This window comes from Stigmatopora argus, chromosome 10 (genome assembly GCF_051989625.1).
Source record: "Stigmatopora argus isolate UIUO_Sarg chromosome 10, RoL_Sarg_1.0, whole genome shotgun sequence".
Taxonomy (NCBI): domain Eukaryota; kingdom Metazoa; phylum Chordata; class Actinopteri; order Syngnathiformes; family Syngnathidae; genus Stigmatopora; species Stigmatopora argus.
In genome coordinates this window covers 8279997-8295703 of record NC_135396.1, presented here as the reverse complement: position 1 = coordinate 8295703, position 15707 = coordinate 8279997, and the positions used below count along the sequence as shown (strand labels likewise).

The 15707-nt window shown below is 42.5% G+C and overlaps 2 protein-coding genes and 2 non-coding genes across 8 annotated transcripts in view; 3 read left to right on the top strand and 1 right to left on the bottom strand.

Annotated features, from left to right (window-relative positions):
- The window catches only part of LOC144083695 (CD166 antigen homolog A-like), a 35941-nt gene extending 33419 nt beyond the window's left edge, over positions 1-2522 (top strand). For 2 of the 4 annotated variants that reach the window (XM_077611713.1, XM_077611715.1), the window contains exons 13-16: positions 195-224; positions 542-656; positions 1396-1540; positions 1605-2522. In XM_077611713.1, the coding sequence (XP_077467839.1) occupies positions 195-224; positions 542-656; positions 1396-1498 (248 nt within the window). In that variant the 3' untranslated portion in view covers positions 1499-1540; positions 1605-2522. The remainder of the gene's footprint in view (positions 1-194; positions 225-541; positions 657-1395; positions 1541-1604) is intronic. The other 2 variants (XM_077611714.1, XM_077611716.1) reach the window with 2 other exon arrangements.
- A 1723-nt stretch (positions 2523-4245) lies between these two features.
- dyrk1ab (dual-specificity tyrosine-(Y)-phosphorylation regulated kinase 1A, b) lies at positions 4246-14757 on the top strand. Of its 2 annotated transcripts, none has more exons than XM_077611344.1 (11): positions 4246-5061; positions 7896-8092; positions 8229-8321; positions 8408-8596; positions 8742-8889; positions 8965-9251; positions 9329-9475; positions 9624-9764; positions 10283-10586; positions 10661-10785; positions 10912-14757. In XM_077611344.1, exons 2-11 carry the CDS (start codon positions 7973-7975, stop codon positions 11497-11499), a joined length of 2142 nt encoding a protein of 713 aa, XP_077467470.1. In that variant the 5' UTR covers positions 4246-5061; positions 7896-7972; the 3' UTR covers positions 11500-14757. The 2 variants fall into 2 exon arrangements, with proteins under 2 accessions (XP_077467470.1, XP_077467469.1); XM_077611343.1 differs by lacking the exon at positions 4246-5061 and adding an exon at positions 5707-6214.
- Positions 14758-14941: 184 nt separating this feature from the next.
- trnap-cgg (transfer RNA proline (anticodon CGG)) lies at positions 14942-15013 on the top strand. The gene has a single exon. It is a non-coding gene; the product is annotated as a tRNA-Pro (tRNA).
- Positions 15014-15231: 218 nt separating this feature from the next.
- trnap-agg (transfer RNA proline (anticodon AGG)) lies at positions 15232-15303 on the bottom strand. The gene has a single exon. It is a non-coding gene; the product is annotated as a tRNA-Pro (tRNA).
- Positions 15304-15707: the final 404 nt, after the last annotated feature.

Sequence of the window (15707 nt, the reverse complement as noted above, 5' to 3'; positions counted from 1 at the left end):
ACACAACTTCTACTTGCATGCCACCTCATCCAAAGCTTTCGCCGTAGTACGGATTCATCCTCTTCTCTCGTGAGACTCAACCTCTACTCTGTCCGATTTGAATTTCCTGCATGCAGAAAGTAGACTAGACCAAGCGCGAGACATCCTTTTTTACTTTGGTTATACGTTAATTTTCATTTCGTATCTGATTTCAGTATTTGAGGAGGTGAGAGTGGATAAACGAGGTAAGTCGTAGGTATCTTTTTGCTTGTCAGAGATGGGGAAAGCGACTAAAAACAAATGTTCTATGAAACAAATAAATAAACCTCCCCATAGACCGAAGCGCTGTCACCAGCTTCTTGACAAATATTGCCCATTATTCTGCTGCCTTATTCGAAAATGTCATAAACAGAGGATGGCTGCCATTAACATTTACCACAGCGATTCATAATCATGTACAGCGGCAATGTTTCCATTCAGCTCAACTTCCTGTTTGTGGTCAGGAGGTCCGCACTGCCCCGTTAACATCAGGTGTGTGACGCCCGTGTTGTGTTTTGTCAAGCAGACCAGTCGGAGGACGCCGATCAAACCAAGTTGGTGGTTGGAGTGGTGGTCGGCCTTCTCATCGCCGTCATGGTCATTGGGTTGGCTTATGGAATTTACCAGAAAAAATCCAAGTGAGTCACTGTTGGGCTAATTTAGGCTTAGACTGTAAACCTGGGCTTTTTTCCAAGAGTAGTCAAAAACTAACAGTTACTTAAAGGTATAACTAGCGTCGCAACTGTTGATTGTAACCATGAAAAGAAACACTTGCTGTTTTACTCGATCCTTACAGAGGAAAAACTAAATTACATACCTGTCAACTTATGCGTTTTTCCTGTATTTTATACGTTTTTGATCATTTCAAATTGTGTACCCCGTATAACAATTTTTGTACGGGATTTTTTTAAGTAAGTAGTGTTCATTATCATATATTGCAATCATTAATAAGGGGAGCGATTGGCCGAGGTTGACAGGTATGAAATTATTATTATCATAATTACCTTTTTGCACACTCTATTATCGTGAAAAGGCAAGTCTAAAGGGGCATTAAAAGCATTAGGTTTTATTCATTGAAAAAAAGTGAAGTGGATAGATATGAGATTTAATGATTGATTCAGAAAAATCTATGAACATTTTAAAAACATATCATTAATCTGAACATGTCATAGTGTAGTTACATACTTTCTAAATTGAACCTTGAATTAATCCATTAATGTAATGGCTCCCTGGAGACCCGTGTCTGAAATTCAACAGCAGGTCAATCGATTTTAGTCCATGAAGCAAGTCCCCACCCCAAACCCTGAACTAGAGCTTGTAACGCCCTATTAATGCCACAAGGTGGCAACAAAACGCTCATGAGTATGTGCCCAGCAGGCAAGGCAGCTGGAAGACAGGTGAGAAGGAGAATGGTTCTTCCGAGGAAGAGAGAAAGCTGGAGGAGAAGGTGGAGGAGACCAGCCAAAAAGCTGAAGTGTAGATGAATACCCCAGCCACCTGCCATCCTTTGGGAATGTGAAAGGTAAGCGCACACACTCACACAATCACAATCGCACAACGTGAATAACCACTATTGTCTTTTGCAGTGAGAACATGGAACTTTGCACGTTTCTCCTCCTCGCCTCATCTTTTGGGAAAGGAAAAAATAAGAAAAAAATGTACATTACAAGGAAGACAGCTTGGATTTGATTTCAGGGAGAATTTGACTACAAATCCAATCTAACTCTGGAAGAAAAATTGGATACCGTATGTGATATACATGCACTACTTGACACATGCGTAAACACAGTGTAGCTCTGTTTTCTGTTAGTATTCATGTTTGTTAGAAAGGAACTTTTGTTGGTTACAAGTGAAATAACTTCTAGACCAGTTTTGCCTTTGCTGTTTAAGACGTGTAGGAAGCGCATCGTGTCTTGTTCAATCAGCCATTTTTTTAATTTTGTTTTGAAATGTACATTTCGGTTTGTTCATTCGTGTCGTAGAGAATGGTGGAAAGGGCTAAAGGGTTATTAATTACTAAAGTTGGTCTTGGCAAAGTTGCGCCATTCATGATTTTTTTTTTCCAAATGTACTGTATGTTGATATCTGGCTAGCGTGGCTAGATTTACCCAGAAAGTGAGGTCTGTTCAGACATCCTTCCTGTAAATCTAGCCATTCAGGTCTTCAGTGAGTGATTCATATTTTAGTTGATGTCACCGCCGAAGAGTGCCGTTGTGAATTATAAGTTTTGATTTGTTGTTGTTGTTATATTTATATGTGCTCGAAGATGAAAGATTGTCCCAATACTCAAACGGCTTCCCTCCCCCGCCATACTGCATTTTGAATTGCTGATGAAAACACGCTTGCAGACTCCAGAAGAATAGTAGTGGTTCATTTCTGAATTAAAAGCATCCAATTGGAAGAATAACCAAAGAAAGTGAACATTGCCATGCAAGTATTGTAAATATCTCTTTTGTTTTTTTTGTACCTTTTGTTTAAAATAAAGTGTACATTTGGAAAACATAGGCCCACTGTCTTGTTTTTTCTTGTATTTTTGGCAACTACTGTATTAACAAACAAACAAACTAAAATTAATGTTCATATACCGACCATAGGATGTCGTCATTGCACTTTCAAACATCAGACTTGGTTAAAGTGCAGTTAATTATATGTATATATCCAATATATGCTTATCATATACTAGCAGTTTTTAGCCTGGTGGGTGGGCAAAATGGTGGCCTGTCAGTTTAACATCTTAACTTCCAATAAAAGCTGTATGTAAGACCTAAACGACAATATGAAATGAACATACTTAATATAGCATAAATATCTTAAATGAGAATGGGCTCAATTAACACCACAATTATTTTGATTGATGATCCCATAGAAATTCCTGACTCTTCAAACCATTGACCAAAATTACTATGAACAATATAAATCAAAGCAAAAATAAATACTTGTCACTTGTGATTTTGCAACATATTTTATTTAAACCTCAGTAAAGCTGTAGCTCATAAGTTTAATGAAATAATCTGGTGTTTATTTGTGCTGCACACTGCCAACCTATAGTCAAAATAATTTGGACGTCTATTGCAGTCAATGGCTGACAATTAATCACAAATTGGATATTTTTCTAACTCAAGAGCGTGTAGTCACAAGGCTTCCCACAGTAATTAAATAAATCATCTATTCATTTTCTTATTTTCCTAGTTTCTTTTTCTCCTAATTAGTTACTTTCTATACGAGTATTTTTGAGTTACAAAACAAATTCATAAATCAGACAGATTTGTTTAAATCCATAAAATGTACCTAAAGAAATGCCAAGTAAGGGCTAACGCGTCACCTAAAAAAACCTCTGCTGCTATCTTGTGGTCAAAAAGTAAACCTCACCATAAGTACATGACTCAATGCAAAGACAATTTTTGCAATAAATGGCAATAATTGCCCTCTTTCCATTGCAAATCAGTCACCTTACAAGGATTACATCTCCAGTGCAAATTGTTACTGGGTATGATTGTGTGTGTGCATTATTATTTTGAATGTTAGTCCTCTTGTGCTCATGCCTAGTGATCAAATAATATGATTGATCATAATAAAAATAATAATAATTGAGACCTGATGTCCAGATACAGAAACTTCACATTTTGGGTCCGACACACTTGACCCCAAATTTGCTGGCCATGTATGTGGATGCCAAGTCGTTATTGCTCTATTTTATTTATTTATTATTATTATTTCATGACCAAAAATAGCAGTCACTTAGCCTTTTAAAATTGCAACTTTGGTATTACAGCTCATATAAAAAGATGCAGCAGGCCACACCTGAGCCTCAGGTCTTGAGTTTGATACCTTTGCGCATACATTTATTTATTTACCTATTTTTATGCAAAGCATTTGAAAGGGCATTGACATTATTATTATTAATATTATTATTTTAATCAAAGTCTTTGATATAGGCTCGTGAGATCACAGTACTCTTAAAGCTTTAGCCAATGATCCTTTCAAAAACGAACCCTTTAATGTTTTTAATAATTTAAAATGATAGCTCCTCTTTGAAATTATCGGCAAGGAATTGTGTGCCGAACGTTAGCAACAAGCCAAAAATTCGGATATAAAAAGACACTCGGAGCAGTAGTTCGTGTGCGTCCTCCTCCTGCTGGCCAGTTCCATTTTATTCGTCATTGCAACATCCGGGTACTCGCAGTCTTTTTTTTTCTTTTTTTGATTGACAGTTGCCATGGCAACAAGCGAGAGCATCGCCATTTTGTCAGGAGGTTTTTTTCTCCCTCACCCCCCCCCTTCCAGCTTCAGTCTTTTTCAAATGTTTCTCCCTTCCCGCCGGAATAATGCTGTCAGTGGATATACATTTGACGTTTTTGGATAATGAGAGGTGTCTAATGGATCGGGTGAAGAAGCTCGAGAGGCCGACGTTTTAACGTGCTCGAAATAATTAGGCGGCGCCGCCACCAAAGTCGGCTTGTCCGCGTCTGTGGTCCACCGGGCCGGTTCACTGCGCAGGTTTGGACCGCGCGCCATTTTGTGAGAATTGACACAAAATTCCCAAGCTGAATTACCGGAGGACGCGGTGTCCGTTTGGGCTTGCAAATACGACGAATCCACCCTCGCCGTCGCGCCGCTCGAGGAGGTCGACGCCGATTTGACAAAAGACTGCGTAAAAATCGCTTTAACGTAGCATTTATTTAGCAGCGGCGGCGGCTAACGATTGTTAGCTCGCGGCTAGGGCCGTCCGCGTTCATTTTGTCGACTAGCCCGATTGGCTAAAGTTAGCCACTAACTTAGGCGTGCTAGTCGACGTTAGCATGTTGCTAGTCATCAGCTGATGGTAACATTCCTCCCTATCGTCGAGCTCCCGTCCAAAATGGAGAGTTTATTATAGCTGCTGGCAAATAATTGTCGTATTTGCCGGTCGGAAGACGGACACCGGATCGGATTGAACGTGATCATTACTCGCTAACCGTGCGAAGGGAGGGGAGAATCTCAAGCTGGATAAGTTTCCTCATCATACAGGTTATTGGACTTTAAATGAAGATCGTGCCATCAGAGGTGAGCGGCTACTATATTTACAACCCCCCTCCTCCATCTTTTGATTGTATTTTTATATCTAAATCAAATGGAATGATGGAGTTGCGAGCGGCAGCTATACCGGACTAGTTAACCCATCTGTAGGTCTGAAAGTCGAAATGGAAGCTGTTAAATGTGGACTATTTTACATTTCGATGGCGTTCTTTTAAAAAAAATGGGGGCTGTGTGTGGAGGAGAGTCATGCTGGTGCCGCCAACATTAACCCTGCGGTATTACGTTGTCATTGTACGGTTGGAGTCAAAGGCTTCTTGTAGGAAATATGATTTGAGCCCCCCACCCCCCCTTGAAAATGATTGGATTGTGAAGAAGGGGAGCTCGCTTAGGTTAATGTTGCTAACGCCCGATAGCTAATTGAACGAAGCCCTTGGCTAATGGTTAACATTGACTTGTTGACGGAGCAGCTGAGTGGGCCCCAACAACCGAATGTCTCGGCTCGGTTCGCCTCGACGAGCCTTCCATCCCTCGCCGTCGAATTTCGTTGGTAGGAATACACGGAATATGCGTTGGAATCATTTCCAGCCATGACGAGTGTGTAAGTACCCCGCGACCCCCAGCAGCCACAGCCGCCTTAGTTATTACCTAGATAGGTGGATATTTGTGGGTTGATCCGGGAATGCAGTATTATGGGCGTGCGGTGGGCTTATTATAGAGGTCCTGGCCCCCCGACACATAGGATGTGATACGGCCACGAATATAGCCAGCTAGCCATTATTTTCTGCACTTCAAGGCCTCTCGGTTGCCGAGCCGGAGAAGGAACTGTTCAGATGCGGAGAGTCCTGAACAATATTATCGCGGTATTTGCAAAGAAAAGGCAGAGTCATGTGCTAGTGACTTGCTGATACTGGTTGATTATCACTGGAATTGGCTAGGTCTAATCAAAACAATGCCTTTGGTTGTGGAGTAACTTCTTAGGACATCACTGTTATCTGGGTAATGCAGACTTTAAAATCCCCTTTGAACTTCTTTGAAGACTTTAGCAGTCGCTGCTCGAGAGAGACTTTGGAAAGTTTGGACTTAAACCCTGCTTAATAATGTGCTTTAATTTCTAGCACTTGGTTGTCTTCCGGACTCTCCCGCCAGGATGATATGACATTTTTACACAAGATGCATACAGGTTAGCGGTTGTTGTGTGTTTATATCTCCATGTCGTCCTCGCTTGAATGGGAAGCGGTCAACTTAAGTTCCTCCCTGTCGCTTTGCTCTTCTCTTCATCGCATCTTGCTGTTTCTATGTCAGGCAAAATCTGCACGAAAATTGAACTTTGAGTGGGATTGGAAGAACCATTTGAATAAAGGATAAAACACAGCCAATTTGTTTTGAAGTATGTTGAGGAGAAGAGTCTATTTAAGTGAGCTGAACGTACTGTGTCATCTATGTATTTTTAAGTGGAGCAGAAGGCATCTTGTGTTACACCTGGTCTGTTCCTTTAAATACAGCCTTTGCTCGAGCACTCGTCTTGCCGTCCGTCGTCTTTCTTGCTGTCAGTGCTGGTGTATTTTGTGGCGCTCCAGAGCTGGGTCAGCTATCTAACGCTCTGGTAGCAAGCACATCTTTTGGGGCTGTGAAGCTATTTTGCCGACAGCCTCTTCGTGTCGAAAGCGGCGTCTAAGTGTGCCAAAGTTCAATTTGATTTCTTGTTTATTTCTTGTTTTCTCATTGGAAAATGGGAGCCGCTCTGCCCTGGCAACAAAAGTAGGCTATTTGCATACTGCGTTGTGATTGGCCTGTGCGTTGATGGGCTTGCCAAATCACGCTGTATCTCTGTGCTGATAGGCTATGCTAATTAGGTGCTGTTGCTGGGATTGTGAATAGTGGTTACTGTGTAGCGCTGGTGTATTGTGTTGTGTGCTGAGAGATGCTGATAGCTCAACATGCTATTTCATTTTTTTTCAGTTTCTTCTACCTAAAAAAAATGAAGGATGATTCACTGTACAGTATGCCGGGCCTTTCTTTTTCACCCCTTTTGATTCTGAAGCATGCTCATGTGCAACCGTTTCTCCCCCTATTACTCATACAATAAGAAGGATTTAATGCATATATTTTCATGCTGTAAAAAGCATGTGTTAAAAATGTGACATGATGTTGATGTTTTAATTCTCGCATTTAGTCCGCATATTTGACAGGTTTTTTAAACTGATCATTTCAATTCACATGTAAAGATCAACCCTTTTATAGGGAAAGTGTCTATTTTTGGTGGGTTTTTTTTTAAGAGGGGGGGTTAACCCCATAAAGACCTGACGTCCACACACTTTTATACCAATTATAGTGGTTTTGTTTTTTCTTACCAAAACATGTGGACACCAGTTCTCAATTTTAATTATATAACTTTTTTGTACCCAATTTTACATACAATTAATTCTATGAATAAATCAAATTAAATTTAGCTGCATTAAAATGGATAAAAACTCAATCAGACTCTGCATAGGCCCTCCAATAGCATGCTAAGTTTAAAAAAAAATCAGTTTTTAACCCATTGTCTGCCAATGACAATGATAGATGTTCTAATCATTTCAACAATTTCAGTTCTGTTAAAAGCCAAAAATATCTGCCAACCCTCCCAGTCAAAATGGATTGAACGTCTAGCCCTGTCAATGACAGCCTATAAATTGTTCATTTGCATTCTCTTCTTCCTCCTCAAACGAATAACACGCCACAATGTTTGCCTCTCTCTCGGGAAAGTAAAGCCACATTCTTGCGTATATTTTTAATGTCGAGAGTATATTTGAAGCCATGTTATGATTAGCCTCTTATTTTGCCAGTGCCGCGACTCAAGGCAAAGTGCTTATGTCTTGCAGGAGGAGAGACTTCAGCATGCAAACCTTCGTCTGTCCGGCTTGCGCCCTCTTTTTCTTTACACACTGCTGGTCTTCAGATGGCTGCTCCAATGCCCCATACGCACCAGCAGTACAGTGAGCGCCACCAGCCAAGCACTGACCAATCTGTTACGGTCTTACCGTACAGCGACCAGACGACACAGCTCACTGCCAATCAGGTACACGGACGGGCGCCTCCGACGCTCACCCGCTTGCGCTTGCTTGCCTTAAGAAGCCATTTAATAACAGTGGTGTTTGAATCGAGGACATTCGTAATTTGTTATGTAACGTCTTTTTTTTTTTTTGACACTTCAGAGGCACATGCCCCAGTGCTTTCGTGACCCAACTTCAGCTCCCCTGAGGAAGCTCTCCATTGACCTTATCAAAACATACAAACACATCAATGAGGTCAGTGAGAACAATTGGAAAATAACAAGAGCATCAAATCTTGGTGGATGTCACACTTTGCTTTCCTTTTTTGTTTCTGGCGGCAGGTGTATTATGCAAAAAAGAAGCGGCGGCATCAACAGGGTCAGGGCGAGGACTCCAGTCACAAAAAAGAAAGGAAGGTCTTCAATGATGGCTATGACGATGATAACTACGACTACATCGTCAAGAATGGGGAGAAGTGGATGGACAGATATGAGATCGATTCCTTGATAGGAAAAGGATCATTTGGACAGGTGGGTCCTGCCGGGGAACAACGTGAGAGGGAGCAGTATTTAACATTGTGTATTTGATACCTCACCATAAATCATCAGCTATTTTTAACATTTTAACCGCCGTCATGGAAATCTAACTATAGCAGTCCTTTTTTTTCCTCCTTAGGTTGTGAAAGCATACGACCGAGCAGAGCAGGAATGGGTTGCTATTAAGATCATCAAGAACAAGAAAGCTTTCCTCAATCAAGCTCAGATTGAAGTGCGCCTCCTAGAGCTTATGAACAAACATGACACGGAGATGAAATACTACATTGGTAATTGTAATTTTTTCGTTATTCACAGCGGGTAAGCTCTTGTTACATGACTAACCAGACATGGTCCTTCCGCAGTTCACCTGAAGCGTCACTTCATGTTTCGGAACCACCTCTGCCTCGTGTTTGAGATGCTTTCATACAACCTGTACGACCTGCTCCGAAATACCAACTTCCGCGGCGTCTCGCTCAACCTCACCAGGAAGTTCGCTCAGCAGCTATGCACTGCGCTGCTGTTCCTGGCCACGCCCGAGCTCAGCATCATCCACTGTGACCTGAAGCCTGAGAACATTCTCCTCTGCAACCCCAAGAGGAGTGCCATCAAGATAGTGGATTTTGGCAGCTCTTGTCAACTTGGACAAAGGGTACCTAATACTTTTTTTTGTCATAACAGTGCGACTCCCAATGAACTGTTCTAATTGGACTTTCTTCCTTTGTGCAGATATACCAGTATATCCAGAGTCGTTTCTACCGCTCCCCAGAGGTGCTTCTGGGAATGCCCTATGACCTGGCTATCGACATGTGGTCCTTGGGTTGCATCTTGGTGGAGATGCATACAGGAGAGCCACTCTTTAGTGGAGCCAACGAGGTACATGGAGGCCCGATACCAAATGCTAGCGGGCTATTATATATATTTTTTGCACATGGCTCGGGATTTAGGAGCATTCTAAACATTGCAAACGTGTTAAATTTCTTCCTTGAAATGTGTTCAACCTGCTTTGTGATAACCTTGTCAGGTGGACCAGATGAACAAAATTGTGGAGGTTCTTGGCATCCCACCTAATCACATTATGGACCTAGCCCCAAAAGCCAGGAAGTTCTTTGAGAAGCTTTCAGATGGTACATGGAGTGTTAAAAAGACCAAAGATGGCAAAAGGGTAAGTGATGGTCTTTTTAGTTTAACCACCTTTATATGGAAAAATTGTATCAATACTAAACAGTGATGCTTTCATTTGGGATACAAGTGTGGTCTACACGATCCAAAATTTGATATTCACGTCTCAATTACAGTTTCATTCATTTTTTTATTGATCATTTTCTATTTGGATTTCATTCTCCGAGCTGCTTATCCTGTTCTTTTGCCTGACTTCAGTGCGAGCGGGGTGGGATCTATTCCCACTCGGTGACGGTGTGATTGTGAATGCGAATGCATGTCTGTTTCTATGTATGCCCTACAAGTGATTGGTGACCAGTCAACAATGTAGTCTGCCTTTCGCCCAAAATCAGCTGGGATAGCCTCCAGCACCCCGTGATGTTAAAAATGCATGAATGAACTCCTTGTCAATGAGAGGTGTTCACTTAATACTAAGCGGGAGGGCTGGCTGCAAATGATCATTGTTGCCAGAACATTATTAATTCAATGTTTTATTTGTATTTGTTTGCTTTTGCATGGTAGTATAAACCTCCAGCTTCGCGGAAGCTCCATTCTATCCTGGGCGTGGAGACCGGGGGTCCCGGCGGTCGGCGGGCAGGCGAGTCCGGGCACGCTGTCGCAGACTACTTGAAGTTCAAGGACCTGATCCTGCGAATGCTGGACTACGACCCCAAGAGCCGCATTCAGCCCTACTATGCCCTGCAGCACAGCTTCTTCAAGAAAACAGCGGACGAGGGCACCAACACGAGCAGCAGCGTGTCCACCAGCCCCGCCCTGGAGCAGTCGCAGTCTTCAGGAACAACCTCCAGCACCTCCTCCAGTTCAGGTACCTGGCCGTGGGGAAGAAAGGCTTCAACGTGAGCATTTGTTCATGTTGCGGATGACTTCTGTTATCTTCAGGAGGCTCATCTGGAACAAGCACCAGTGGCAGAGCGAGATCCGACCCAACCCATCACCACTTACACAGTGGAGGACATTTTGGCACGGCCATGCCAGCCATCGATGGAGACAGCCTCTGCCCACAGGTCATACCACAAACCCACTCATATAAGTCGCACATGAGTATTAGTCGCAGGCCCAGCCAAACTATGGAAAAAGCAAAACAGATTTGAATCTAATAATGTTTTAAATGAAGTCCTTGTCGCCAACAGGCTCGCCAGCCTTACCCGCCTCCGCTGGTGTGGGGCGGCGGCGTGGTCCCAGAGTCGGTCACGGGCGAGACGCACCCGGTCCAGGAGACCACCTTTCATGTCCCACCCCAGCACCCGAAGGCCCTGCACCCCCACTCCCACGGCCATCACCACCACGGGCCCATGATGGCCACGCGGCCGCGCCCGCGACACTACGCCTCCCCGACGCACAGCTCGTCGACCCAGGACTCCATGGAGGTGGTCCACGGCCATCTGTCTATGACCTCCCTGTCTTCCTCCGCCTCCTCTTCGTCCACATCGTCCTCTTCCACCGGGAACCACGGCAACCAGGCCTACCAGCTGCGCCATTTGCCCACCGGAGCGCTCGACTTTGGGCAGAACGGCGGGCTAAGCATGGGGCTAGGTGCCTTCTCGAACCCACGGCAGGAGACGGGCATGGCGGCGCACCCCGCTTTCTCCATGGGCACGAACACGGGGCCCGCCCACTACCTAGCCGAGGGCCACCTGAGCATGAGGCAGGGCATAGACCGAGAGGAGTCTCCCATGACTGGAGTGTGTGTGCAGCAGAGTTCCATGGCCAGCTCGTGACTGCGCTGACTTTTTTTTTTGGGCTGTGTGTGTCCCCCCAGCCCCCACCGCGCCCTCCCCCCTCCCCAAACCCCAGTGCGTCATTTTTAAGGTGGTGTTTTTTACTACAAGGTGTGTTGAAAATCTAAAGCTGCTCACGTCAGAAGGGAGATATCACTGAACCGCTACTACAGAGAAAAAAACCCTTTGTTAAGAAGTACAAATGTAATTGTCATCCTTTTTCTCTCTCTCTCTTTCTCTCTCTCTTTCTTTCTCTCTCTCTCTCTCTGTTTGCAACCATTAGGCACAAAATAATACAACGGAAATAAGTGTAGTGAGATCGAGACCTCCATCTTACCATTTCACCTCCGTAAGGTATTACGTGGCAAAAGAGGAGCATTTCACAGCAAAGTTAAAACCACCAAACGCTTGCCTGACATTGCTGGTCCACTGGTTGGTCATTATTTTGCCCCCCGCCCCGCCCCATCCTACTTCCCCCTCAAGCAAAATGTCACATGAGGAAGCTGCTTGTGAATCCTGTAGCTCCACGACGAGGGCAAGTGTTTTTTTTTTTTGCGGTGATATTTCTTAGTCGGTGTTGTGTAACTCGACATGACAGCGGAGTTCCCTATAAGCGCGTGCTCGCCGGGCACGGGCGAATGCAGACGCCAAGCGGGGTCGGAGGAGAGGGAGGCACCGGCCCCTCGCGCCGGCCAAGACCCCCGAAATTGCGGCACGAGCGCAGCAGCAGAAGGAATACAGTCGTCGGCTGGTTCTCGATAACCCTTTGGCCTTATGACTCACGGACTTGGACTGGGGATGGAGCTGGACATTATCATTTTGAATTAAGATGGCTTTTCTCTATTTTTCTCTCTAGACAGCCCTTAATTCTTAAAAACATTTTAGAAGAAAAAAAAGGTAAATAAGAATGGTAATTTGAGGCCTTTCTCGACAAAGATTTTCTTCAGCAGGGCCCCACATAACAGGGTCTTATTGTACACAACAACCTCCTAAACATGACTTCATTGAGAAAAAAATCGTAGTCACCGGTTAAGGCTTTTTGCTGTGGAAAGAACTTATCCCAGAGTCGACCCTTTTTTTTTATTTTATTTTTTTTCCCCAGTTTTTTTTTATTTCAATTTTTTTTCGTTTGCTTCTGTTTTTGCATGTAGTTCCTCATCAGAACCACCTGCACAAGTCTCTCCATTCAAAAAAGCAAACTAACTAACAAACATGGAAACTGAAGAAGAAAAAACAAACAAGAGTTAAGTGACTGCCTTTTTTGTCCTCAAATTATGCTGTGAATTTTACAAGAATTTATTTTCCCTTTGGATATGTTTTTATACCAAAGCAGTTGTTTTATAGCATATTAGGTGTCTGTAACCAATAATGTAGCGGTTCACCACGCGTTGACCTGATCTTATCGGAGCGTCGACACAAACAGCTGCAATATATATAAATATAAATATATATATACATATATTTATATTTATATTATATTATATATTATATTACGTTAGCAAAACTGGAGAAAGTTGTTCCGGCTATTATTGTGTACACTCTGGCCACATTTGTTTGCCATCTTTTACCAAAATTTGTTTCCATCTTAATTGGTAGATTATTTTGGGAGTCCTTTAATGCTAAAGAAGAAGACAAAAAAACGTTATGTTTAGAGAATCTGGTAGTTACTCTGCAGGCTCCGGAGTAGCAAGATAGAAGCTGATGGTGGTTTAAAAAAAGAAAAAAAAAGAGAAAAAAAAGAAAGAAAATCAACAAAAAAAACAAACAAACAAAGGAGACTGTGTTCTATTTGTGTTGTCAGTTTTTTTTTTTTTTTTTGCCCCATCCTACATACTATTTCAAAGGGTATTTGCTGCCTTTTCATACATTGGTCAACTTGGCTTGGATAATTGTGTTGAATGGTCTGATGTTGTAGTTGGCGCAGGGCACGTCCCTTGATTGTTGTCTTGTTCAAAGGGAAGCCCGCCATCTCATGTTTTTTGCCTGGGCAGACGCGCATGTCCTCCAAACATGACATACTTTTTCTTTTTTTACATCAGGGATTTGAAGTGCTTTCTTCCTTCCCCCCATTTTTCTGTTTGCTCATTTTGACCAGCTTTGAAATTAGAGAGGAAACAACCTGCCCACGGCCACCCGTCAAAATGGACGACAGGCCGCACACATTAAACCGATACACACACACACGCGTACACACACGCACGCACGTCATGTTGTAATGTCATTTTAGAGAAGAAGAAAAAACATGCCGAATCACGCTCCCATTAAACACCAATGTAAAGCTACCTATATTGGGGGGTGGGCTGGGGTTTTATCTGGATGTCAAGGTTAATTGCAAATTTGCAATCAGTTTTGTTCACACCCACGCCGAATTTGAGATCTTTAGACACGTTTTGTCGGCCGTTTTGATCGCCGGCGCTCGTACTGGTACTAAACATTCCAAAAATAAAGAGTGAAAAAGAGAAAAAATTGACTGCATTGACTCGTAAGTGTGCGCCTATATTTCCGATCATGCTGATTGACCTCTTATTTAGAGCAGTTGTCATGAAATGCAGCCCCTTTTTAATAGTTGAAATAGAATTTATGTATATATTTATATTTTTTTAATAAAGGAAGTATAGAACTCACTACCTTGCTCCTGCTGGTATGTTGATTATGTTTGTCGAAATTGGGTGACCGTACATTGGGGCAGGAACTCCTGTTTTTTTTTTTCTTAGTGGCAAAAACTTGACTGCATCAGGACAACACTATGAGGTAGGGTTTGAATCAAACAGGGAACGCTAGAACTTCAAACCTTAATAATTTTCACAGGGTATATTGTAAGTGCATGTACATCATAAACCTTACTTTTTTGGTTCTATGAGAAGCACATGGTGAATTAAAAAAAGAGATATATATATACATATATATAATAAGGTTCCATCTTTCATACGCCTGTTCCGTTTGTGGGTTGGACACAAACACATTCTTGTTGACATATCTGAACACCCAGCAGAAGTGGAAATCCTCTTATTTAATTTGGATTGATTTTTTTTTTCTTCCCTTTTTTTCATTTTATACTTCACTTTTTTTCACTCTTCTCTTTTTTTTGTACATGCAACATGCACTATAGAAGTGAACGGCATGGGGGGAAAAGGATAAGTCCATGTATCCACAGATTGTAAGATCTAGTCAAGACTTTGCTGTGTTTATGACAATGCCCTTTGTATTATATTAAGACAGTCTTATGTATGATATATAAAAAGAAGTTAATTGAAATGATCCATGTGTCTTTTTTCTCTCATCCAACCATTAGATTTTTTATGTCCATTTAGAGCTAAAGTTTATTGAGGCTTTATCATTTTTACACAAGTCTATTAGATATAGTATGTATTAATTGTTCCCTAATGAAAATGCATCATGTTATCAATATAGTAATAAAAAAGGACATCTCTTCACGCCAGTCGGCTCGTTGGTCTAGGGGTATGATTCTCGCTTCGGGTGCGAGAGGTCCCGGGTTCAAATCCCGGACGAGCCCATGAGGTTTTACGCTTTCACCAAGTCGAACCATTCAGAGACAAAGCCGTCTTCTTGACTGACGAAATAAATCGTGCTTGGTTAGTCTCGTAAGCTGTAAAATTTCATTTTGTTAATGAGGCCTTTGTTTTCATACGCGTATGTTCCTGAAAATAGTGTGTTGACGTCATAGTTTTTTTAAAACCTTCCTCTTAATGTCTTTGAGGAGTCAAAAAAAGTGGGCTCGTCCGGGATTTGAACCCGGGACCTCTCGCACCCTAAGCGAGAATCATACCCCTAGACCAACGAGCCTTAGTTGCAAAGTCACACACATCAAGTCGAGACATACATGCTAACATAGCGTCAAACAAATCACTGGTGAGTTCTATTCTTGAGTTATGCTGTTAAATGATCTCCTGTCTGACATTCATGACAAACCAAGCCGTTTGAACATCGGCTGAGGGTTGAAAAAACTCGATGACCATTGCAAAGAACATGCTACATTAAAAATAATGTAATGCTTATCGAACGACTCTGGCGCAAAATGGCCGACGAGTGACGACCCTCGTTCAATTTGGTTCACAGCGCGCACCGGTATCTAGTGTCATATATGTGTTATATCTATACTTCACTCCAGTAGATGGCAGCACATGGAGACCTCTGTGACGTCATTTACGTAAAGAAACATATGCTTCAGCTGTGCTCTTATTGGTGAA